Source organism: Cervus elaphus, chromosome 3, assembly GCF_910594005.1.
Source record: "Cervus elaphus chromosome 3, mCerEla1.1, whole genome shotgun sequence".
Taxonomy (NCBI): Eukaryota; Metazoa; Chordata; class Mammalia; order Artiodactyla; family Cervidae; genus Cervus; species Cervus elaphus.
Window position 1 is genome coordinate 38,281,468 of NC_057817.1, and position 27,707 is coordinate 38,309,174.

General features: G+C 37.2%; 1 protein-coding gene across 4 annotated transcripts in view; it reads right to left on the reverse strand.

Annotated features, from left to right (window-relative positions):
* Positions 1–605: 605 nt before the first annotated feature.
* The window catches only part of PDZRN4 (PDZ domain containing ring finger 4), a 392,791-nt gene continuing 365,689 nt past the window's right edge, over positions 606–27,707 (reverse strand). For all 4 annotated transcript variants that reach the window (XM_043886846.1, XM_043886854.1, XM_043886872.1 and 1 more), the window contains 5 exons: positions 22,608–22,706; positions 20,080–20,142; positions 12,744–12,845; positions 8,422–8,538; positions 606–4,496 (listed from right to left, as the gene is read on the reverse strand). In XM_043886846.1, the coding sequence (XP_043742781.1) occupies positions 2,970–4,496; positions 8,422–8,538; positions 12,744–12,845; positions 20,080–20,142; positions 22,608–22,706 (1,908 nt within the window). In that variant the 3' untranslated portion in view covers positions 606–2,969. The remainder of the gene's footprint in view (positions 4,497–8,421; positions 8,539–12,743; positions 12,846–20,079; positions 20,143–22,607; positions 22,707–27,707) is intronic.

The window sequence follows — 27,707 nt, forward strand, 5'->3', positions numbered from 1 at the left end:
GAATTTCAAAGGTAAGCCCAAGTAAAGTATTTTTTCCTCGTCACAGTCACATACGTCTTTTGAACTAAAATAAAATATTTCACATATAGTCAATTGTTTTTCTTTGTTGAGCAGCAGGTTTATTATTTTATTCATTTACTAGAAAAAAAACATGCTTAGCACAAAGATATGTTATGTAGAAAGATAAAACATAACACTTCTCAGATTTTCACTGATTTTTTAAAAAGACATTTCTCAATTTGTAGAATTGTATAAACACAGACATGAAAAACACTAACATCACAGTTTTAAAAAATTGGCAAGCACACTTGGCCTTAATAAAAATAAAATTAAGCTGGTAACTTTGGATTGGAAACACTGCATTCTGTTAGATGTGTACATATTTCTTCTGGAAAATATCTACATGTTGGTTCCAAATGCATTTATCTATAGGAGTAATTTGAATTCAATGAATATTTAAACCCAGGTGTATCAAGAGGATAAACAGTAACCATAGGCATTAGATCAGGAAAAAACTGAGTTTTTAAGATAGAGAGGCATTCTTATTTAAAACCATCTGATCAAAATTTAGCTCTAGGTGCACTCATAGTAGTTCTATTGATTGGATTAAAGTTAGCAGTGATGAAATTTTCAGTTGACTTAAGTTGCTATTACTATCACTATCTTAAAATTTTTGAGACCAGCTTTTTATTATATGTAAATAAGATTTATTTCTTTTCATCTATGTAATAGCCCTTTAAAAGGTAAGAACTTAGACTGGTAGATGAGTAAGGAAAACACTAACAAAAGGACCAATAAGTGAGATAAGTGAATAAAATAATTTAACTCAACTAACATTCATTATTGTTTAAATGACATCCTATGAGAGATTTACAAAGAAGGTGACTCAAGGGCCAGACTCCATGAACTTTATATTTCTGTGCAGGGAGACAATAAGTTCTGTGTATGTGATCCAAATAATGGAAGGATAAAATCTTCAAGGTAAAATAAACTGCAGGTACATCAGAGTGTATGTGAAAATGCAGAGAAAACCCAGTGTCATCCAAACAGGCTCCAAAGAGAAAATGTACATGTGATTACTCTCCAAGAGAGGTGTAGGATTTGGCACAGAAACTCCAGATGGGTAAATAACATTAGATAACTTCAGCGAAAATGGACAGGTTGCTCAGAAGCCAGAAAAACTCAGAGAAAACCTAGAGGAGGCACCGGAGGCAAGGTGGGCAAGTTAGTGGAGAACCTTGAAAATAAGGCTGGGGCATCAGAGTTTGATTTAAGAGCTAGTAAGGAGCCATTATGGGTTTTTAAACAGGAAAGTAGCTTCAAAGATGTTTAGATGTTGTGTCTCTGTTATGTTAAAACAATCTCTTGGGTTGAATGAAAATTTGATCAAATTCACACACACATTGATCTGGTCTTTCACTTTGAAGCCATTGTGATTGATATATGATATAGTTGATGTTTATATGATGAAAAGCTAGACTCAAATATCCTATCTGATAATCTAATAATCTCACTTTTTAATAAGGCATGTGTAATTGAGTAGGCTGAAAATTATTGAAAAGAGAGTTCCCAAGAATTTCTTTCCAAAGGATGAACTAAACAAATGCCCATGGTGCTGTGGGCTGAACTGCCTCTCCCCCTGACAAATCCATATGTTGAAGCTCTAAGTCCTAATGTGATGGTAGCTGAAAATGGGGCTTTTGGGAGGTAATTAGGTTTAAATGAGGTCATGAGGAGGAGACCCTCATGACGGGATTAGTGTCCTTAAAAGAAGTTACACCAAACAGCTTCCTCTCTTTCTCTACCCTGTGAGGACAAAGCAAGGAGGCCATTTACAAAACAGGAAGAGAGCCCTCATCAGGAGCTGAATTGGTTGGTGCCTTGATGTTGGACTTCCAGCCTCAAGAACTGTGAGAAATTCCTGTTGTTTAAGCCACACAGCCTATATGTTATGGCAGTTTGGGCTGACTAACAGTGTCCTTACAAACAGTCTCAGCTATTTACTGATCCTCTGTCTCCATATCATCCCTTAAATTGCTCTTGGCTTTTCTTTATGTGGGTAGCAGTCAAGGAGAGCATGAACTCATGATTATTGAATGCTTAGACAGCAACTCTTAGATGCTCTACATAACTTAATCTTGGTAAGAATATGTGACACAATGATCTATGGGAAGTATTTCAGGACAATTTATTGGAAAATGGGATAGAAAATGTACACATTTTATAATTCACAATTAGGAGTCTTCTAAAGAGTATACATATATAACTAATGTATATCTGGTAACCACAGGGAACAATGGAAATAAAGCACTCCTTGATAGCTTTTCTCAGGGATAATCAATAATTTATTTCTCTTTTATTGTCACAATTACCACAACTATCTAACTACATAAACAGTGTCACTACATACCACAGGAAGATTGTCCACCTACACTTTACTGAGACAAAGATAATGGCCATTTATGTGTTAAATGTACAACAGGATGTTAAAAAGAGGTGATTTTTATGTGTAAAACAAGATGTGGCACATGATTTATCATCAGGTTTGATTTCATATGTATTAGGTCAAGAAGCAAGCATAGAAATGTTTTGGCATTGAGTTGTTATTAAAGTTGAAAATAAGTAAACTAGAGAAATAAATCCAGATCTATAGTAGGTACATTAAAATAGGAAGTTAATTGGCTCCTCAGTATTTTTGTGCAAGTTTTTTTGTTTTCTTTCCTTTTGCTTGTTTTTATATATAAATGAGTAATATGAATATATCACAAGTCAAAGAAAAAAATCTCAGCCAAAAAGAAGTACCGATATATGAAAAACAAATGAAAAATTAGCAGGTATTTTTGCTTACAAAAAATTTAAACTATAAAGAGTCACAAAATATATATAAAAATGCCACATTGAACGAGGCAAGCATCGTCTACCCAAACTGGTAGCACCCTCTGAAAATCAGCTGCATTCCATCCATTGGGTCATACTGTGGTGACAGACAAAAAGGCATTAGGAACTTGTGTACCATCAGGGGACTTGGCCCCATGGGTCATCAATTCTTGGATTGTCATCCAGTTGTCCAAAATTTTCTTGTTTCTCTTCTTCATCATCTTTTTGTGACTCAGTTCAATGATGTTGACCTCCTTCTTGCCCTCACTGCCGCTCTGGGGACTCTCCTTGAGACACTCCAGCCGGCTCCGCATCATGAACTCTCGGCGGCGCCGCTGCTCCTTGGCCCGGACCAGGTGTTGCTTCCTCTCCTCTTTGCTCCAGTAGCGCCCCATCTTCATCTCGCTCATGGTGTCATCGTCCGTGGTCATGCCACTCCGTTCCTCCTTGATCTTTAAGGCACGCTCCTTTAGAATGCGGTCCCGCACGGGTCTCTTGGTGATGTACCGCGTCCCGTCGCTCCTGATTTTCACCTTCCATTCCATCTTGGGTTCTGAGCACTTCTGAGACTCCTTGCACACGCTCACCAAGCTGAGCTGACTCTGGGCGTACTCGACTGCGGACTTCTGTTGAATTAACTGCATGTAGCTTTGATAATGCCTGGCGTGTGCTGGGATGTTTGCATATCTATAGGAGGAGCTGTGGTAAGGGGAGAGATAAGGGATGTGTTCACTGCTGGTTTTCTCTGGATCAGAAAGCTTGCTGCTTTCTGAAGTCTTCTCTTTGCCTTCAATGACACAGCCTTGTTCAGAGGTTTTGGCTTTGGTGCAGGTTGACTCTTTAGTGCTCTGTCCGGAAGAGGACTGGTTGGCTGCCATTGTGCTTCTCAGGTTTTTCTTATTGGTGAGGCTGATCACTCTTGGAAGGGAACTGTCAGGGGAACGGTCCACAGTGAGTGGAGTGCTTCTGCAACTTTCAGCTGTGTTGTAAGCACTGGAACTGTCTTTGTCTGACTTTTCTGGGTGCTCAAGGATGTCATCTAGTTTTCCCCTCTGGGTGTCTATGCTGGTGTTATAACTTCGGAATCCTCCATCATGCAATGCCCAGATATCTCCATACTGGTCTGTCACTTTCTGGAGCCTGTGAGCCTGCATGATAGTTTGGCACTCAAGTTCAATGTTTCTCAGTTCTTCATTAAGCAACTGCAGTTCGTGCTCCACTCCCTCTCGTCCTCCCTGATTACATTCTATTGTGCTGCTTGAGTAATACAGGTCATACTCCCCATGCTTCCTTATCTTGCATTTGAGCTCCAAGAGTTGCCGAAATCTTTCACACTCCTCATCTTGGTTGCCAATACAGTCTGAGTCAATGTATTCACCAGACACAAAACTCTCATTGCACTGAAGTTCAACGCTTCCCAGAGTGTCTTGGCTCTGCCCCAGCTCTCTTTTGCTTTTCAGAGATGTGCCATTGGGATCCTCGGTTGCATTCTCCTGCTCTGAGCTCTCGTCATTCCGCAAGCTTTCATCTGTGCGCCCCACTCCACTGTCCTTCTCATGGTTGTTGGATGAGGATGTTGCCGTATCTGTTGTGCCTTCTTCTTCTTCTTGTTTTTTTGGCTAGGAAAATAAAGTTAAGAGAAGAAAGAAAGTTAATTGTTTTGAAAATCAGTCATTGAAAACTTGTTTGAAAAATCAATGCTTCTTGGCAAAAGTTCAGCTCCTAGAAAGCTATCCTAATTTTAGTATCCATAACAGTTTTACAAATAAAGGCAATTGGCTGATGGCAGTGGGTTTTTTTTTTTTTTGGCTCTAAAATAAAGAAAACAAAAGCTGCTTGAATATGGCTATGCTACTCTCTTGAAGATAAATAAAACAGAACACATTAAAATAATTAAATTAAAATTCAATGAGTGATTTAAAATAAGTGATTCTTGTCTTAGGCTCTCTTTTAGTTGAGAAACTGGAGTGAAGTTGTATAAATGAGGTGACTTTATGAGTTTCTGAGGTGATAACATACAAAAGGATGATTCAGACAGAATCCCAAAAGTCTTCAGCAATGAAGGTCTGGAGTTCAGAAGCCACATCACTTGTTACTATTTCTTTTTTTCATGAACTTTTCTCAAGTTCAAAAGAAACTTCATTGGATCTAGTAATACACTGATGATAATAAATGAAATATCACAAAATTTCAGGAGTAAGTACAGGAGCCCAAGACCTTTTGTCCATAGATAAGGAAACAGTCCCAGATCGATGTAACTTCTTAGGCAGGAAGTCTAGGAGGCCAGTGCCATCCTCCATAGACAGGATTTCTTTACATCCAAGGTGCTATATTCTTGCATACATGTACTTTGACTTCAAGGCATCTCCATATCATGTTGCTCAAAAGCAACAGTAATGTCTTAGGACTCATTGGGTTACTTTAAAAGATTTTTCTACTCTTAGCCAGTGATATCCTTCAGAAGTGAGTTTTATATTACTGAGAGTAAAATGATGGTTCCCCTCAAATCTGAGCAGCACTGATTTCCAGACAAGGGCATAATGCCAAACAACAGATATGTATGTAAATATATATGTGAATTTCACTCCCTGGTAATTTTTGGCTTTTCGTGCAGAACAATTAACTGTCACTGTCCTAGGAAGATGCATATCTAGTTGTTTCTCTGTGAACAGCGTAAAGTTACTCTTTATTCTATCACTTCTCTTATAAAAGTCTACAAATACAATTTCTAGATTGCTTTCTCCTTGTGTCTAAGTTTACTCACTTTTATACATATATACATTTTCCCCTTTAGCAGGAATTATATAATTAGATATAATTAAGCCTGTTAGTGTCAAAGAAAGAAAGGATAGGTGATAAAAACTAAAACAGGTTTGAAAGTGTCAGATCATTGTTGTTTTCGTCCAATCAAGTAATGGCAAAAAAAATATAATGAACTGGAGGGAGAACATGACCATGTATCATGTTAATTTTAGGATTCTCAATCTTTCCATAAAATATTTTTCCTCATTTGTTGAGAACATACTATGATTGATTTAAAATGTCTTATTGATAAAAAAGAATGTTATACATAAGGCAGTAGTGGTAAAGAACCCGCTTGCCAGTGCAGGTAGATGTAAGAGATGTGGGTTCGATCCATGGGTCAGGAAGTTTCCCTGGAGGAGGGCACGTCCATCCACTTCAGTATTCTTGTCTGGAGAATCCCAGGGACAGAGGAGCCTGGCAGGCTTCAGTCCATAGGGTTGCACAGAGTAAGATACAACTGAAATGACTTAGTGAGCTACATAAGTGCATACATAAGTACATACATTAGTTACATAAGTAATTGTAACCAATAATGGAAAACTTGATACATCTCTATATTCCTTGCTATAAGGTGACACTGACATCAAATGTGGTGTCACTTGCACGCTGCGCCGTAAAACCCCCAGGCAAAAATATTGGCGTGCTTTGCCATTTCTTTCTCTAGTGAATCTTCCCGACCCAGGGATCGACCCTGGGTCTCCCACATTGCAGGCAGACTCTTTACCATCTGAACCACCAGGGAATCCCTATAAAATCCCCAGAGGGTATTACTGATATTGGACAGTGTTGTTTGTATACCACAATACTTATATTTATATTTTCTCCTGTCTAAGAGTAAGCTGAAAAATACAAGAAGGTGATATTTTCTTATGGAGTATAAATGATAGACAAATTTGTTGACAAAATGTGTGCCAGCAGCAGTCACAGGACCAAGGAAAGCATGTAAGGTGAAACTTTCAGATGGATGTATATTTTAGCTTTTATATATGGATATGCAATTTTTAATCGCATTTCTCTTTCTTTTATTACTGGTTTACAAGGACATGTGAAAATAAAAAGAGTTTTCTATTCTGAAAACTAAAATTCCTGGTTTCTGATATAATGCTACTCTATAATTTATCATTTCCCTATGGAATCATCATAGTGACAGGCAATGTTTCTACCAAGACATTTCTAATGTAGTATTATTGTTTATAAGGGCAAAAGACTTTTAAAGGTTTCTGTATTTCTCATCATTTTTCAGTCTCATGGTGAAGAAAAATTTCTACACAGTAAAAATCTAACCTCAGGGACATCTTGTGTTACCTCAGAAGACCTAGCATTTGTATTACGTCTGATGAGTAGGCAGCATCTGACACCGTATCACTTCACCTGGACAGGATTTCTCCCTTCTTTCTTTATTCCAACATCCTCCTGTCAATTCTGTATCAGGTCACATTTTGTATCTAAGAGAGAAAAAGCCTGGAGCAAGGACTTTCTTGCTCATAACCAGCAGCTGCCACCAAAAAAATATCTTTATTTGTGGCCAGTGTTGAAGTCACACAGAAAAATTTCAATCTGTCCTCCTTATATTGAAAAGCAGTCACTACAGTAGCGGCATTGCTTTTGAGCATGAACTACTGTTTGTGAAGTGGCCACTGAACACCCATGGTGAGCACATATGGTTCTGTCAACTGTAGTTTGCAACCTAATTATTAATATATGCACTGATATTAGTGATTGTGCACACACGCACACACACACACACACACACACACCTCTGTTATGGGATGCCAGCATGTCACTGTATCTCATCATTCAGCTTGGTAAAGTGATAGGATGTTTGTGTTTTATGTTCTAAGCCTAACTGTCAGGACTTTTAAAAATAATTATCTTTTAGGGTTAGTTAACAATTAATGTTGAGAACAGGATGATAATTAAACAATCAGAAAGTTGAGAGCAGAGTGTTAATACAGTTATATCAGGGAAATGAATGACATGAATCTGACAAAAAATCTAGGCTATATTGATCTTAATTTTATCTAGTAAAAAATAATGACAACAAAAATGAAAAGATTCCTAAGGCTCAGTTTGCCACAAACCACACTTTGATCATTCATCAGTTGTGAATTACTTAAAGGAAGGGATTTTGCTCATTTTGTTTGTATTCTCAGGATCAAATGTGGTACTTGAAATATATCAGGGGCTCAGAATTTTTTGTTGAATGAATATGTGACCTTAAGACAAAATTATGTCAATAATCTCAAGTCTAACTACTCGTAATTCAGTGTAATCATGATACCAAATACCCAAATAAGATCAATGGCTTAATCATATCATCTTCCTCAAGTAGATATTCAAATATCTACACTGATATTTCAAAACTAAAAAAAAAATACTTTTCGGGGAGGAGGGGTTACCTCATGAGATATAGTTTATCTCCGGCTGGTGTACTGAGAGGCAAAATATACTTTTACTATTAAATTTCTGAATTACATTGAACGGTACCTGAGTCAGCACCTGAATACTACTGTGCCCTCCATAATGGTCCCTAAGCTTCCCAAACTAAAAATATTCTTAATAGAAAAAATTGTATTTATTTCCTCTGCTTCATTTGAGATGATCTTTTGCCTTCAGAAATTACCATCACAGAGATATTCACTAAAACTCTTTGATTTTTTAAAAAAATTTCATTTAAGATTATGCATTTAAGGAAGAATAGCATCCTTTCCAATGATGGAGTTCAGATCGCGGTCCTACCTGCTCCACCTCATCGGCAGTGCGCTGCATTGCTTCATTATGCTGTTCTTCCAACATCGCCAAGTTTAACTCCTCTAAGAATTCATTCCTTTCATCTTCCAGCCAGCCTTCATCCACCTACATAAGAATACATTAGTACATTTTATTCTGTTAGTGAGGACTCATGCTAAAATAGGGTAAACTTAAATGGTGACGCCTGACTAGTTCCTTTTATCATAATGATTCTCTTCAAAATACCAGCCTCCTATAGTTCACCTCTCAGAAGGAAGAAAAGGTGATAAAAAAAAAAAATTGGGCTCATATGCTTTTTATCTTTTCCTAAAACAGAACTACAGATTTTCTCTCATAACTGAGTAGATCTCACAGCACAGAACATTACCGTCTTTCAAAATGTATGAAAAGCATGCTGCATAATCCACATCTGTCACGCTCATTACCTCCGACAGTCCCCGTGCTAAAGAACTGCAGTGGTACTAATAGGGCTGAGACAATAGGGCCTTTTTCCTTAACAACAACCCCAAAGCAACTCCATACCAAATGCACCTCTCAATACACACACACACACACACACACACACACTTGCTACCCTCACTCTGTTTTTGATTTTGAGGTGGATGACTTTCAAGTTAACAAGATGACTCCTTGCCACAAATACACACATTTATTTTATCTGAAAAAAAGGAAAATTCCAAGGTATTCTCAAAAACAAAGTGGTTCTATGGTATAACTATTGTGATTCATTTCTCAGACCCAATTTCAGGGAAAAAGACCTTAAATGTTGCACATAAGGGTGAGGGAGCAGTGGAAGCATGCAGGGTTTTGTCTGTGGGTGCTGAAGGCAGATATTCTTGTGGGAGTCTTACACAAACTAAACCAAGCAAATCCTTTTGGCTTCTTAATACAAAGGGAAGTGGAAAACTCATGGTTATCTTGTTAATATGATAAGTGTTGACAGTCAATACAGATAATTTGCCTCAAAGTGGGGTTTTGGAGCTGGATTACATAAATTAGCTGTCTGTACTGATTGAATTAACTGGATAATTGTCAAAGTTCTTCTTTACTCTGTGTTACAGTGGAACAGCAGTTTTCTAGTGAGTCAAAATCAACAAGAGTGGGAGATGCTTTCACTATCAGACTAATGCTTAAGCACCAAACAAACACATAAAACAAACTTGTCTTTAAGAGAGCTGAACTTCTAAAACTTAAACACAAATAAACCTGTGTGCATGCTCAGTCGTGTCCAGCTCTTTGTGACCCCCACAGACTGTAGCCTGCCAGGCTTCTCTACCCATGGGATTTTCCAGGCAAGAATACTGGAGTGGGTTGCCATGCCCTCCTGCAAGGGATCTCCCTGACCCAAGGATCGAGCCCATGTCTCCTGCATTGGTAGGTGGATTTTTTAATTTATCACTGAGTCACCTGGGAATCCCTGAGAAAACATTAAATTGTATCAGAAGAGGCATTAGTGTATATGCATCATAGTCATTAAAAGAAGGCAATCATAGGTTTCTTTTTTATTTACTGAAGGCTACCTAGACCTTAAATTATCTCAAACTTGACTGGGCCAAAAGCATCAATGCATTTATTCATCCTCATTTATTTCAACTTGGCCTGAATAACTTGACCAAGTTCCACCCCAGTGACTTTGATATGCAGATGAGCTATGAAAATTAAGCTGACTAAAAATTTAAATTCAGTCCAATTCATAATTGTTCAAGTTTCATATTTTTAATCCCTTTTAAGTTTCATGAAGTTGCAAATGCCAGACTCCAAAAGAAATTACTTAAAGCTAGAACTGTTTATTTTTTATAAGCATACCAAGGAATGTTTCTTTAATCAGGTCAAAATAAAATATTTGCCTACATTGATACCGTGAATGATAGAACAGAATCTTTTGAAATTGAAATGAAGGGGTGGGGAAGACAAAGAGAACAAATGATAGAAATTAACAGTTCCCTATAAGCCTTTTCTTGTTAGCTAACCCCACAGATCCCTGAGTTGCCATGGGTGGTAAGTGTCCGTCTGCTTTGATAAGGCGTCCCTTTAGGCTGGAGGAATACACAACACACTAAGTCAGGAGAGATTCTTCTGGCTCATCTCCCTTCCCTGTCACATTGACAGACTGACATAAATACGGCAGTCTGAGTCCAGTGCTCTGGCAGACTGACTTTTCCCTGGAGCTGAGCATAGTCATGATTATACAGGGGGATCTGTCTGCACTCGTGGTATCTCAAAGAAAGGAACAACCTGCACTATCTCAAAAGTTCTCTATAGTTCTTACAAGAGCCTATTCTCACCCAGTGTCCCAAGGGGAATAGGACAAAATAGCAATATCTTTAATGGTCTAAGGAAGAAAATGGGCAGAAAATGAAAGTAAGTTGACAGGGAATGAAAGAAATGAGTTATTTAAAAATATTGCATGGTTGCACAATACTGCCCCCAGCAACTCTGTAGATCATTTCTGAGAGTATTTGAAACATTTTTTTTTTAAGGGTAGAAAAACGACACATAAACTTCCATACTCTCTCTAAATAAAACTTACCCACAAAAATGCAATAATGAAATACATTGAAACTGACGGGAAAATATGGTGATGTAAATACAAGTTTTGTTTTGTGTTGCTTTTGCTACTTTATAGCATGTAATGCTTAAATTACATTTTAAAGTATAGTGTTACAATGCATTTTCTTTCCTTATTTTACTAGAAATCTGGTTTTCTAAAGGCAATCAGTTCATTCCAATGTCATTATCTTTAGGATCAGTGGCATTATCTTCAGGATCAAAGGGCTAAGGAAGATCCTACTTTTGTCAGACAGGATGGTATCCTTCAGAGTCAGATGACCATCTTTTATCAATTGTGGAAAGTATTGTTTGAAAATTCATCCTCCAACATTAACTCTTGGGTTAGGAGTGTAGTCAGTTATTCAAAACCACCACTGGTTCTACTGAGAATATTTAAGCTATCGAAGATGAACAGGATCTGGTCTTCTGCTACTAACTTCTCTTCTTTCCACAGTACATTATAACAGTTATATGGCATAGTAAAGGAAATGCTTTAATTCTAAATTAATGAGGTTGTCTAGCAGTTACATGGAAAAGGCAGGGAAACCACATGATAAAGTCAAAATTTCTTTTCTACAAAGGGTGACTATTGAGCTCTTTTCAATTTACCATTAATTTCACTAATATGTATTTAGCCTCTCTATTCTTTTTCGAGAAAATGGGGTCATTGAGATTAACTGGTTTGCCAAATTTCCAAGTAATTAGTGCAATTTCATATGTATTTTAATAATTCACTCTCACATAGGCAGCCCAGCCAGTTGCAGCCTGTCCAACCCCACTCCCAAGACCTCAGGTGTGCAACTTCAGTCTGCCCTGGGCTATGGCAGGCTTTATGGGAACCATTTAGAATGGTCAAGGGCATAAAGGAAATATATGCGGAAAGGGTGATCTTTTATAACCACTATATTCGAGTCAGGATTCAGTCTGACACTGAAATACACTTACTCAATATAATTTATAGATAGGATGTAGTTACTGAGTCTGAAAAATATCAGATCAATAACCTAAAAGACAAATGGTGATATAACCAACTTCACTCAAACTACTGACAGAAAGATAGAATGGTGACAATGTAAGGTCCTTCCTGCATTGTGGTGGGGGATAAAAGGACATAAAAAGAAGTACCCATAGTACTTTTCGTCCACCATTGCCTCTCCTTTACTTTCATGACATCTCCCTCTGTAAAGATATAAAAAAAATTCCTTAGAAGCTCTCAGTTTTTGGTTTTGTCCAGACAGATGAGTCTGTCATGCTAAACTTGGAAAAAATTCATCTACTATACATGGAACCACATCGTGCTACCTAAGGTATTTTATTTGATAAAGGCACTCTAAAAAGATTTGAGTTGATAGCTAGATATGCTAATGTTTCTCTCATTAGAGATTCTTTTAAGATACCTTAATATGCCAATTAAGTATTTTTAGATGACAACCTAAAGCAGGGATGCACACAGAATTAAATATCATGTAAGGTCAATCATTTTTCATTTATGAATTAATTTTAAATAAGTGGCAAGTGGAAGGAGAGAGTAATTATACAATTTCGTGTTTCTTTTAAAAAATAAGTTGTTTAGCTGCCTTTATGTGGAGCAATATTAAGGAGTCTTTACTTATAATTGTTTTGATAAGGTTGGCAAATTGGAAATGACTGGATTCTGTTTTGTATGCCTGGTTTTACAAATAACTGTGGCACTGATCTGATGTGGAATAGCAGACGATGAACCTAAGGTTCAGCCCAAGGCTTTTGCTCTGTGTTCTGACCTGACTCTCTGGCCTGGCAACCAGCAGCAGGATTCTCCGGCACTCATCGCTAGACAGCTGGGCCACCGCCGCCTCGCGATCCTGGACGTCTTCCCCATTTATCTAGAAAACAAATGAAAGTGGCGCATTAGTTTCCATTTCCACAATGCTGCACACAATAAATGGCAAATATCAGCTCATTTATGGTAAATGTATGGACAATGAAGCTCACACAATGGGCTCGTCTTCAGCCCCTCGGTGGTAAGTGCCTTCACTCAATTGCGCGCTTACTGTAAGAGGCATATCGATCCCTGAAGGATGGCGGACATCAGAGGAAGCAGTTATGTTCATAAATGTCCAACCTGCGCCCTGGCAACATACATCTAGCAACACAATTAACCAGCCCCTGACAGGTGACGTTCATCTTTCTCCGCTCAGAGTAATGGAAGTGTCACTCTGAGATAATGGTGCTGGGGAAAGCAGGCCCAGCAATACCACAACTGAAATCCGTCATCCTGCGCGCTCGCTGTGAGCCAATTAGAGAGCCGCCGTGTTATCTCTCACCGGGTGATGCTCCCGGGCCGCTGCTGCTTGCATTTTCATTTAATCATCTCATATTTGCATGTGGGTCTGACTCAGTTGCCCCAAATCACTCTCTGGATATCTTTTGATGCTTAACGAATCAAACGAGAACAAGCTCATCGGTAATATCCTCGTCTACTCCAGCGTCTTTCTCAGAATTATCTGCTTCGCTAAAACAACAAAGCTAATGAAATAAGGTTCAGCTCTTAAATATACTTAAATTTAGAAAAAAGTAAATGTTTTGTTTAATAGGAATGCTTATGAAAGAAGCCAAGCTTGAGTAAATTTTTTTATTAAAAACAATAGATTCTAGTAGTGTTTGAAATGTACCATTTTTTTCCTAAGTGCTACAGAGAAAATAAGGTTCCTAAAATTTGCATTTTAAACTACATTTTCATGTTCAAAGGTATTTAGCTCTTATTGATGTATTTTTTCTTTGCCCTTTATAAATTTATTTTACTTTATAATCATTCCATTCCATAGAGACAATGAGATTTTTGACCCATAACACATAATCAAAGAAAGTGGAAAGAAATTTCAATTGAAGAGGTCACGTAATTCTGTCTAAAATAAGTATTAATTATGTCAATAAATTAAACAAAATGTGGCTGCACTGACCACTATTTTCAATAATTAATCTAACATCTTTCATTGAGAATTTCTTCTTAAAAGCATGAAGTGGACTCCTGAGGTTTTCTCCTTGTGGGTCTCTGGGATTCTGGCTGACTCATGAAGACAGACATAATTATTTGAAGACAAGCTCAGGAATCTCATCTGTGCACCACAATCAATGATCCTTATAGACTCATATTTAGTATGAAGGAAGCAGACAATAATAGTCAAAGAAGGGAAAAATCACACAACCACATGCTATATTTTCTTACTGTAATCAAATGAATAGCTCCTCAGTTTTTCACTTGTGTGTGTGGACAGGAAATTCAGCTTTTATAATTTTCAAATCTATTTTCTTTTCTTTTTTCAATTTCCAAATAAAATTTATCAAATTAGAAAAAACAAAAACAAAACTTTGATTCCAAACTGGGGACTAATGACCCAGAGGATATGTTGTAGTTTTCTTTTTTCTTGTAAATATATATATGAAAAGCTATTTCTGTATTGGGTCCAAGGCCTTTTTTCCTTTAAATAAACATAAATTGGTAATGGAGGATTACTACCCCCCATTCCTCGTGTGTAGTTTAAAAATAATAATATGAAAAGTTTTACTTTCTTTGAGTTTTGAGGACTTGCACCCCTTTTATAGTAATTCTTATAGTGTATCTGTGATGCATCTATGTGTCTATCTTTCTTCTTTTGCATCTAGTCTTCTTCTTCCCTCCTTTGTAAGCGCATTGATCCTAAGGAGAATGAGTTGGATGATCTCACACAATTTATCTTAAACTTTTATTAAAAATTTGAAATGCAGTTCTCACTTTTTCTCACTTCCAAATTCTTCATGTAAATTTTACTTACCATTAATCTAAATACTCTTCATTCATGTTAATGTTGCTATTATGTTTTTCTCTATTAAACTGCAGATAATAGTGTCTCTTTCAGAGGGATGTTACAGGATTAAATGGGTTAATATATGTAAAAGGTTTAAATAAGTGCTGTATACAGAAAATGTACAACGTTGGTATATATTACTATTAATGCTATTGTTGCTATTATTATTACTATGATTATTTATATTTTAGTCCCTCAGAAATATTCTTTTCTTCTAAATAAAGCAAATATATTAAAACTCATGCATAACAATGAAATCCACAATAGTGAACATGGTTCTAGCTTAAGAGATATCTATCTCATATGTATTTTTAATTCTTAGAGGGTCATCAAGAAACACTATGGCTGAGTTTGATTTCCTTTATAGTTGGTATTCTTCTATCTCCTCTGTGAACTCATAACGACCAGAGCTATGATCTTCAGTTTGGGCATTGTGTCCTTATTTTGGGAGGACAGATCATATGTTGTAGAAACAGTTTATATCCAGAATCATAGGTGGAGTGAAATAAGTTTGCCACAGAAAACCAGCATTAACAGGCAATTTTTATTTCTTTTTTAAAATAAAGGTCACCTTAGCCACCTGGTTAGTAGATTCCATTGTACTTGGAACATTAGTTTGATACTCAGATATTGAGACAAAAAATGCAGCCATAGGTTTCATCAAAGATTCTTCTCATGGAATGAAAAGACTTGAGGAATGGAAACAGAGCTTTCCACCTTCATTTGCTTTGTTTCATGAATGATGGCTCATAGCTGAAGGATTGCTTGTGGGAAAACATCTTCCTATGCCTGAAAACACCACACAGAAAGGGTGAAGGGGCCAGAAACGAAGGGAGGACATAGATGAGGAGTGGAGTCACCACAATTTACTGAAAGACTTCCATTTCAAGACAATAGAGGGGAAAAGAGAGAGGAAGAAGGCAATATGTGACTTTGTTATAAATTTTTTTAAAAACCTGCTAGATAATACATCTGTCTCATTTTCTGTGCATGGGCATATGTAAACATTAGTTTCAAAATGGATATTATCTTGGCTTAGAAGAGATTTGTGGCAATTACAAAGAGAAATCAGCCGAAATCCCACTTTAGGCTGATCTCCTGTACATGCCTACGAGTGTGTGTGTGTGTGTGTATGTGTGGCCTCTCAGGTTGCACTAGTAGTAAAGAACCTCCCTACCAGTGCAGGAGATGTAAGAGATGAGTGTTCAATCCCTGGGTCAGGAAGATCCCCTGGAGGAGGATGTGGCAACCCACTCCACTATTCTTGCCTGTTGAACCCCATGGACAAAGGAGCCTGACAGGCTATAGTCTATAGGGCAGCAAAGAGTCAGACATGACTGAAGTGACTTAGTATGTGAATATGTGTAAAAACTTAGAAGTCTAGAAGTGCCTCAATATAGCTTCTTTTTTGTTTAAATATGACAATTTTTAGGTTTTTCGTGTCAGTGTACCATGGGCAGGTAGGCAGCTAAAGCTCTTGACATTCAACCAACTATAGGTGGTAGAATTTCTTATTTGAAAACCCAAAAAATCTTAGGCAAAAAGGAAAGATTTATGTCGAATGTATTGATATTTTACTGTGAAAAAGAAGGCAAAGGAAGCATAGAGATACAGAAGTGAAACAAAGAGAAATAGAAGGAAAATAGTTATCCAAAAAGAGCAAGTAAGAGTAGGAAGACATGCTAAGGACCAGTTTAGGGCAGAGAAAGAAAGACCTGATTAGAGGTTCTAATTAGAGGAACTAATCAGGTTCCACTGTTTTGAGCTTTTGCAGGGTTTTGTCAGGGAATAATCCTTACAAACATGACTGGCTTTTCTGGCCAAGATTAGAATGATATATACTTACAAGGAATTCTATATGCTTACTATGCCAAAGAGAACGTGAGACGAGAGCACCCTTTCCTTTAGATAGCCAATCATGTATGTGTCTTTAGTTTTTCTCTGTGGCTCAACACTACAATTTTGTTAAAGGACTTCCCCATATTAATTCCTGGGAACACATCTAATACAACCAGTTTGTAGCAATAGCACAGCAAATAGACTGTCAAGCACTTAAAAAAACACACACACAAGAGAGCTAGAATGTGTCCTCATGAAGCTGGGTCATAGTTTCTCTTCTGTATGATCCCTACCTTCTGTCAAGATTGTGTGAATACCCATGTGTGTGTGTGATGCCACTGAGGAAGGTCCTCTAACACATCCACGGAGCACTACAGTTAGAAAATTTTAGCTACACAATGAGGGCAGAGCCATAGAAGTACTATACTTAGGTCATTGTGAACAGGAAATTAAAATCACAATTGCTTTAACAAAACTCATTCAAATCAAAGCCAGCCAGGAAAGCTAAAGGATGAGAAGATATCCTCTCTTTCTCCTCCTCTCATCTCCCTGGGAAAGGAGTCATTAATTGTTCATTACAATGTATCCCATAATCTCCTTACCAGCCACACAGGAGCTATTTGTCTATGAGTACAATTTTGTCACGGTTTTCTTTAATATAATTTTACTATCACTCTTAAGACTCTTTGTTTCCTGTGTGTGCAGATAGAATTGAATTCTAGGCTTTTTAATGTGACAGGTATTTATTCATTAGATGTGACATATTTGTCACTGAATATAAACTAATCAGGCAAACCACAGCACTTTATCAATCCTGCTGCTGTTTCAATGAACCAGCTCCATTACAGAATGCCTTATTATCCAGAAAATTTTTTATCTGATAACTTTAACTGCCCACAACATAGCCAAAAATAAGGAAGTGTTGGAACATATGGTATGCAACTATGGAAACACATGTACTCTACATCTGTTGAACTCTACCTGCAGAACTAACAGATGCCATTTTACTAATTATATTTGTGTACTGTGTATCTAACTGTATTTTACTAACTGCATTTGGGATGTGGTGAGCTAGAAACTAGCAAGGGACTCAGTGGGGCTGCAGTATTGAATATGGGGTGTGATGAGTAGAAGGTGAGAGGAAAAAGTGACAGCTGGAAACAGCATGAGGAAAATGAAAAAACACAGACCCAACACAACAGAAAAAGTAGCCAACTAGGGTCATTTAATATCAGGGCACACAATCTTCCAGACCTTTCAGTCACCGAGCATTTTACTCCATTATAGCATTGGGTGGTGACTGCTGGGTATGATGTGACCCTCAGCATCAAAGGAAGGTTACGTTCTTTTCAGTTTACTTAATTGAAGATATTAACAAGGTAAACAACACATTTAAAATGATTCATAAGTCATATACTAATGAAATATTTTTTGAAGCTTCGTTATCCGGATGACACAGTAAAATAATGTGCTTTTTATTTACGAGGATACATAATTAAAACTTTACTCCTCCATCTATCCTGTCACTCTCTCTACTGAATATCTGTGTTTCATCCCCTGATTTATTTGTATGTGTGAAAGAGATACTGAAAATAGAGTAGCAGACAAGGCTAAATCTTAACTTCTTGATTAACTTCTCCTGCCCCTGAATTATCCAGTGATAGACGTATCCCATTTTGTTTAACCAGAAAGGCGCTCACTAGAGTTGAAGTTTCCTGAGAACTAGTGGGATGATGAATATTCCCCAGTTCTTTCCTAATTGGAGCTTTAGTAGAGGGTCCCTGATGAAAAAGGAGTTCTGTGGCCTCTCACTTGAGAAGGGAAGGAGTATGGAGAAGCGGTGTGATTTGGTGAGTGTCCCCCTGAAGAAAGGAAAGGAAACAGCCGAAGGCTGAGTAGGACAGCCCTCTGGTGTGGCACAACTTTCTCACAACGATGTCACATTGTACTACCATCATCTGTGTATGCAGCTGTCTTCCTAATGACCCAGGGAGTGCCCCAAAGGCTGCCATGACAGCTTGTTTAGTTTAAAGCCCTGGTTCCAGGTAGAGTGTTGAATCCAAATGCATTGAATCAAAAGAAATATTTTTCAGGGGTTCATATCTAAGAAGGAGAAATGGGAATGATAGAGATAACAACTAAAAGTTTTACAGAATATATCAACAGGTTGTAACTTCTTCAATGTGTCATTTGAGTTCTCGTTTTACAGGTGTGATCGGCTTCCCTCGTTGCTCAGATGATGAAGAATCTACCTGCAATGCAGGAGACCAGGGTTCTATCCCTGGGTCAGGAAGATCTCCTGGAGAAAGAAATGGTTACCTACTCGTCCCTAGAGGAGGAAATGGCAACTCACTCCAGTATTCTTGCCTGAAAAATTCCATGGACAGAGGAGCCTGACAGGCTGCAGTCCACAGGGTCGCAAAGAGTGAGACACAACTGTGTAACCGAACTGAACAGGAACCCACTGCAGTATTCTTGCCTGGAGAATTCTATGGACAGAGGAGCCTGGTGGGCTACTGTCCATGGGGTTGCAGTATCGAACATGATGGAGCAACTAACACTTTCATTTTTTTTCTTTCTTCTGCAGCGAAATTCAAAGCCCTCTGTTCTTATTTTTTGGGTTAAATTGGATACAAGAGCTGGGTTGCTGTGTGTCTTCCTGCAGTCACTCTTTATGGGAAAGGACTCAGAAGTGACAAAGTGGGTCAAGGAAGATTTATGATAGAAACTTTGGCTTTCAGGGTTTTTCCTGATTTGGCTTGGAACTCTTTCCAGTCTACACACCTCCCATAAGATGCTTACCATCTCTGATGTTAAACTGAAATTCAGTCCATCTCTATGTTTTCACATGTCCATCCTCCACATGTCCTCAGCAACTCATTTGTGAATAATTAAGACTTCATATTTCTAAACTTTCATCATAATGGAACACTGGGATCACTGTTTACCTAATTTATTGTGGAAAAGGCAGCAATAAATGCTGCTGATGCCAGTAACAACAGCAGTTCATGCTTATTACACAGCATACACTTATTTCTGGCCATGCACTTATTACTCACTAGGCACATCATATGCTTAATCACATCTAACCTTTGCCACAATATATTTTACTGTTATCATCCTTTAAGAGGAGGAAACAGTCTTACAATGAGAAATTAAGTAAAGCGTCTAAGTAAGTGATGGAGCTGGAAGCTGAAGTTGAGGTATCTGAGTCCAGAGATTATGTCTTACTAATTATTAGCTAATAATTCTTAATAAATGGCACTATCCATTTTTTTCAAAAAAAGGTTTGAATGATAGCTTTTAGTTTTGTAGATGTTACTAACCAGAAACAAAGGGAAATTATTTTCTCTAACATTTTTCAAGGTGTGAAATAAAATGAAAGCTGTTGGACAGATAGAAGGAAACTAGAGAAAATAACTGCACCACGTACTTGCAAAATACGATCCCCTTCTCGAATTCGGCCGTCTTTGGCAGCAATGCTGTTTGGATCTACCTGTAAGGGCGAGGACACAGTGTCAGCTGGATATGCAATACCGTCCCCAGAAACTTAAAATTTTTTAAAAATATAGTTCATGTTTTTCTATTGAGTGATAGAGGGCATGCCAGATTTCTCTCTGTCAACTGATTCTAAAAATGTTAATGAGCTATTTTAGAATTAATCATAATAAAATTAAGGAGAACAAAGTCCAATTTGATCTGTAGACCACTTTTCTCTCCCTCCCTCTCTTTCTTTCTTTCTTCCTTTTATCCTTTCTCCCTTTTTAATTTAATTTTATTTTTTTACATCTGTTCACTCATTTCTGTATCCCAACTGTCAGATGTTGTTTTCAGCTGACATGATCCTCAGATGAGGTTAATACCAGAATTCTCTGGACCCAGGAAATGTACTTTCTGCTAGGGTGATTTTTAAATCCTGCCTTAGCTGTCTGAGAAAACCTGATAGCTATATTCTTAAGCCCATACTTATTAAAGGGATTTCTGTGTTATGATCACATTAATTTATAAAGGGATTTATAATCTATGTAGCTCAAAAAGTGAAAAAAAAATCCTACCCATGCAGATTATTACTAGACACTACTTTACACGTAGGGTGAAGTATATTAACTATCACTTATTTTAGAATAAATAGATATTTAAAGCTCTTTTAAGAGCTTATCAACACTTTAATTGGCCAAACTTGAGTGATGACTTACTGTTCACTTTAGGTAATTTCATCTAGCACACACTTCACATGAAGGCTTCCAACCATTTATTGGAGCTTATTCCAGCAAAGCCTGTTTTTTTTTTTTTTTCCTTTAAGCAAAGTATTTCAAGTGTAACATAAGGTTGATCCATCCTACCCAGATGTTAGATATTACTTTCTAATTAGGTAGTGCCACCCAATAAATGAGTTTTAAGTGATCAGTCAAGAACAAAAGACACTACAATTACATGTTTGATGTACAGGGAAACATTTTTTCCAAGTACATATGTTCTGTTCCTGTGGCTTTTCTTACTATTCCCGAAACAAAAAGTTCCAAAGCTGACATGTTTAAATAGTAAACAGAGACTTACCTGAAGGAAATGATGGTTAATTAATTAATTGTATCCTGTTTAGAAACCATTCACAATCTAAAACCTTGTCTTTAGAACTATAATCAAACTAATATTAAAATTCTGCATTTGTACTTCCATACATACTACAAAAGATAATTCTGCACATGTTGCCTTATACTTCCTTACCATAATCAGAGGGTTTTCATAGTCGTTTATTTAAAAGAGGTATATATGCAAGTCAAATATTCTCTGGAGATTTTTTTCATGGTAAGAACCAGTCAGTAGATTTTTCGGTAAAGTGATAAAGATTAACATTTATATTTATAGAGTTTCATAATTTTCTAAGTGCATTATCTTTTCCTAGTCTAAAAACCTCTATAAAAGCAATACTAAAAGCATTGTACTGAACTTCTAGTTAAAGAAGCTGAAGCTTAGTAAGTTATGTAATGTTTTCAAGGTCATGGCCAAGAAAATTTGAAATAGCACAGGAGAGCAATTAGTATTTAGTTTGTCTAACCTCTGGGTTCATGCACATACATATAACATGCATGATTTCACATACATATGTGTGTACACACACATATATATGCAGGAATTAGATAACATATATACATATATACACATATGTGCTCACATGTACATATGTAATTTTAAATCATATGTACATACCTTACTACTTCTCATAAAATGATTCTTTTGGGAGTTTCAAAAATCATCTATAATAATAAACTCTGCTTCACTTTTTTTCAAAATAATTAACACTTAAGGTATTTCACATTTAAGTACCTCACTTTTTCAATTGAGGTATAGTTCATTTTATTCTTTTTCATATTCTTTTCCATTGTAACTTATTATAGGATATTGAATATAGTTCCCTGAGTCAATACCTCACTTTTTGAAAGTGATTATGTGGTTGAATAAAAGAAACTAATGGATGCACTTCTTGGATATGATATGCAAATTTATCAATCTTCAGCAGAGTAAAATATTAGAGTTTTAGTAAATATTTAGATTTTAGATTTAAAATATTAGATGTGAATATTAGATTTAAAACAATTAGTTAATGCGATTGCTAACAAGTCAGATAAAAGACACAGCAGGAATGGAAGGACAAATGTTTGCTAATCAAAAACTTTGCCTGACTTCCTGCATACTTATGGGACTTTATTCAATTTAGACAATGTTACCATTTTTGCACTCTTTCTTACTGGAATTCTGCGGTGAAAGCACCCACATTAAATAAGCTGATAATAACTGCATTACTTGGGCAACATAATTTACTTCTTTAATTGAAAATGACAAGTATTGGAACATGGCCAGTTCTTCACATTTAAGCCTCCCAAGGATTTTCTCATCGTGAGTCATTTCACTCCATTGCTCGCCGTCTGCCTCCCCTAATCTCTCTTCCATGGCATTTCTTACCTCGCTGACATAAATGCCGGTGTCTTCTTCATCATCCGTTCGGTAACAGACTGTCAGACCCAGCTTCTCTTGACTGCTAACACGACACAACTCGACCTCCTGGGAGAAAAACACAGAGCCCGACATTTATCTCAGGGAGAAATCCCACAGCAGGATGCAGAAATCCCTGATATTCTCTGGGTCATCCTGGGATGTTTTCATAACTGTTACCTAACATTTGAATTAACCTATGTTACCAAAATCCTCAAAATTCACTCCCAACATATACATTTGTATGATCAGGTCAACATTTTAAATTTTCATTATAAAGGTGGAGATGTGCATTTTTTGCATTAAATCATAAAATTTAAAAAACTCACAAATGATGTTCAAATAAAATATGTATAAATCAATAATGTGGAATCAAGAAAATACTTGAGAATGTCAATACAGGTAGCAAAATGTTTATAAAACTATTCAGAGTTCCTGTTTTTATTTTAATAAAACAAAATAAAATTAAAATAAAAAAGATGAACTGGACTCTGCATCAATTCTTCTTTTGAGTTCTATATATGATGATAATCAGAGTTTTGTGTAGCTAGGCCAAGGTTTTCTATTATCTTGTAGCAACTCTCAGCCTTGGAAAGAAATGGGTTCATCCAGGCTGCAGCAAGAGACATCAACAGTCATATGGGCAGAGGCAATGATTCAAAATGCAGCAGTAAATGAACAAGGAATCACATTTACTGAAACACATGGCTAAGGGGCTTGAAATGTCAGTCCTTAGGTAATGTATATTGAATCTATTTCCTGATTTATGTTCGGTAAAATAATAATAAATTTCAGTGTATTTCATTTTTATATAATGAAATAGACTTGTACTGCCCTCAGAAGCAGATGACTTTAGAATAAATTGCATAATTCCAAACAGTAAAACACCAATTGGTGCTCTTATCATGGAGAATGTGTTCCTATTGGATGGAGCATATAATGCCCTTTAGTAAAGGGCCTTTCAGATGAGGAAGGGCTAATCAGATGAGGAAGATCAGAATAAATTTAAACTGGAAATGACCAAATGACCAAATCTAGACCAAGTTTCTAAAACTCAGGTTTTGTGGGAGTTATGAATTTGTCTGTCTTGCTTAATACTCTTTTTCTCTAGGGCCTAGAACAGGTACAGTCTTAGTGTGGGAACTCAGTCCATGCTGGTTGACAGATAATGGCTTTTATTTCAAAACATGTCTGAGTGTTTGTTGTTTTTTGTAAATCAATAATCAATATTTCCTCTTTAATTGGAGATAGATTTTGTGTGCATGGAGTGTGTGTATGTGTGTATGTGAATGAAGGGAATAAAGTTTAATATAGTATCCATCATCTCAAGTAGTTACCAGGACTAAATGAAGAGATACTCACTCAATTTCAAACTAGAGGATATTTCCAGTACACTCTGCTACATTTGAAGAAGTTTCTTCCATTTTAACTTTGTATTTCAGCAAAGGACTTGTCATTGGAAAATAACCATTTATTTTAATGACTTACTACAAACCATATGTTTATACTTGCCATAGGTAAATCCTTAACAAGGACAGACTGTCATAAGCTCCAGTGACCAACAATTTCACAGCTAACAGCAAATAAAAGAAAATTGAAACCTTGCATCTTGAGACATGTACTGCAAATTGGTAAAGTACATGAAACCATGACCAATGCTGACTTTCCAGCTGGTGGACAAAGATACTCTAAATTACACTACAGGGCTTAGAAAGGGCATGGCATATGCTGAACAGCAACAACAAAAAACTCTTTTCACCTAGAGGAAAAATAGGAAACAGTGACATGTTTTATCACCAGAAGCAAAAAGTATACACTCATGAAGGGCATTTTCAAAACTGGCAACAATTAATGCCTCCAGAGGGAAAGAATACCTGACTAAAACTGTAACATTATGAAGGAATTACAGCAACAAAAGAGCTCCAATTACAGCAATGAAGTATATTCAGTTAAGGAGTAAAGAAGTTTGTGATTCCTAAGAGGCCTACAAGGAAATCTAAACATCCCATAAAGAACTTATGGGATGAGAGTGGGAACTTAAAATTAAAGCAAACGAGGAGCTGAAATCCATTGACTTTCCATGTCCTTCCAATAGCACGAAAGAAACACTCCACATTGCGGGAAGTCATCTCCAGAGGGAAGTGTTCCTTTCCTGAGTGTTTTCTTTGCACTCTCAATGGTGTATATTGCTTTGTAAAATCAATCGTTTTGATTGCTTGGTGTAAATTGTTTTGGTGTTTGTTTAAAAGATGCATATCTAAATATCCTATAATAAATGAAACAAATCTATTAAAACAAAAAGGGCAGAATCACCAATAAATTATCAATATTGCGAACTGTTTAATAAGAATCACAAGGAAACGGAGATCTGAGAACCTGAGGTCATATTGAACCTAAGCAAAATTGTGAAGCCGGTCTCAAAGCTACCCACAGCACCTTTGTTTTCAATAGCATCTCCTCCCCTGCCCTTTTAAGATACTGGACACCCTGCATCTATTTCTTTAGCTTCCTGGAGTTCCTAAGGTCTGCCTACCTAGAAAGCCATTGGTGTTCAGGTCTGTCATCCTAATTATCTCCTAGCAAAATCTGGCCCTTGGTATCATCTTCCATTATCTCACAAGTAGCTCTCGAGAGATAAAGAAAACTGATAATAAATATTTCCTAAGGGGATAATTATTTATAATTTTTTAAAATGTTGTCCCATCCAGTGTTTGGTTCACACCAATAAAAACAACATACAATTCTTATTACAAGCCTTAATTCAAAGGACTGAACTTATGGAAGTAAGATTCCAGGCTCTGAAGAAGACTCAAGTGAGATTTCCTGCAGCCCACAAACCACCTAACACCAGCTTCAAGAGTAGACTTGCAATTCTTTCTTTGGTTGAGAATGTTTTGGGTATTACATATTTCATATTGGTATACAGAAGCATACACTTTAGAATCAAAGTTTCTTTAAGTCTATGACCAAATAATTTATAAGCAGCTACCTGTAGACCATTTTGTTTGTATGAGGCAAAGGTGGCTTTGTAAAGGCTGCTTATCTGAAAGGAATCCTCCAGCCCAGGGTTCATTTAGTATTCTCTTCACAGTGCGCACAAGCCTCTGACTTCTGAAAAAACAACCTCCTGGTAATAGAGCATGTTTTCCCTAACAACTTTCATATCTTTCCCTCTGTCACAAGGAAGCTGTTTGATGAAAAACATAAAAGTGAAATGCTCTCTCTGTACATTTTCTCTGCAAAGACAGTTCTTGGGCATCTACAAATCAAAGCCAAGCCCTCCTGGATGGCACTGCTAACCATCCATAAGGCATTTGTGACTAGAGTGGAAGAATCTCTTCACACACCTGGTGAAACCACATTAATTTTGGCTTAAATGTGCTTTAAGATCTTAGGTTCCGGGAATATGTATAATCCCTTAAGAAATCATGCCATAATATCTAATCCTGTGAGAAACTGATTATGGAGGTTGAGGGTGGAGTAAGAGATCAAAGTTAGTAGAGTGTACTGTGAAACATCCTTCGAATCGTAGAAAGAATGGGATTTTTACATACATTGGTTGCACTACAGTGCTGTGAAAATTTTATATTTTAATGATTCAGTCTCAGGTGGAACAAGGAAGTTAAAAAATATAAACACGCTTTTGCTTTTCAGGTGGAATTCTCTTGTTGGAAGATCTGAGGCTTCAGGCTGCCTGCAATGTCCGTTTATTGGAGTGTAATTGCCTTACAATGTTGTGTTAGTTTCTGCTATACAACAATGTGAATTTAAGCAAATTGTTTCTACACTCCAGAGAGCCTGAGGCCCATGGCATGAGTGAGAAAATTCAAAGGCAATCCGTACTACAGGGCTTCCTCTGAGGCTCAGCGGTAAAGAATCCACCTACAGTGCTGGAGCTGCATGAGACATGGGTTCGATCCCTGGGTCAGGAAGATCGCCTGGAGGAGGGCACAGCTACCCTCTCTAGTCTTCTTGCCTGGAGAACCCCGCGGACAGAGGAGTCTGGCAGGCTGCAGCCCATAGGCTCACAGAGTTGGACATGACTGAAACGACTTAGCACATCATGGCAATCAGTACTACACAAGCCAGAATGAAAACCAGGGCTAGACAGGATGGTCACCGATACCTACTGACAATCCAGAGATGAGGTCTAGGGTGTCCATATTTGTATTTTAATTTTATTTCCTTTTTATTTATAAGACAACATGTGCTGTGTTGTGTTTAGTCGCTCAGTCATGTCCAACTCTTTCCGACCCCATGGACTGTAGCCCGCAAGGCTCCTCTGTCCATGGGGCATTCTCCAGGCAAGAACACTGGAGTGGGTTGCCATGCCCTCCTCCAGGTGATCTTCCCAACCCAGGGATAGAACCCAGGTCTCCCTCAATGCAGGCAGATTCTTTACCATCTGAACCACCAGGGAAGCCCAAGAATACTGGAGTGGGTAGCCTATCCCTTCTTCAGGGGAACATCCTGACCAACGAATTGAACCAGGGCCTCCTGCATTGCTGGCAGATTTTTTACCAGCTGAGTCACTTGGGAAGCCCCATAAGAAAACATATCCACTATTTTATCAGCTTAGCTTTAATCATATATAGCTATCTTAAATTTTGCAATGTTGATTACTAACTAGTGAAGTACCACACTTAGTTGTCCCAACAAGATCTTTATTGAAAATGAATTAAGTGGGAAATATGAAAACTTTAACCTCTACATCCATGAGAAGCTTAGATACTCTACTATGGAAAAATCATTTCGATTCACTATCTCCTGGATAGTGAAAATCAGGTATAGAGTTCAAAAAGAAACAAACAAAAAACTTCTTGAAATACTTAAAATTGCTGTCACATTTCAGGTTCGGACACCTCAACTCCAAACATTCATAACAAATTACTGCAACTAGTAACTAAATCACATTTTGTAGAGACATTAAGATAAAAGTGAAACACATGGTCTTGTCTTTACATTGACACTTCTTATCTCACCACTGAGATGAAGTGAATGGTTGGTGAGGACTCAACCACTTTCCCTTCTTAAAGATATCGTTGCAAAATAGGTAGTATTTAGCCCCCA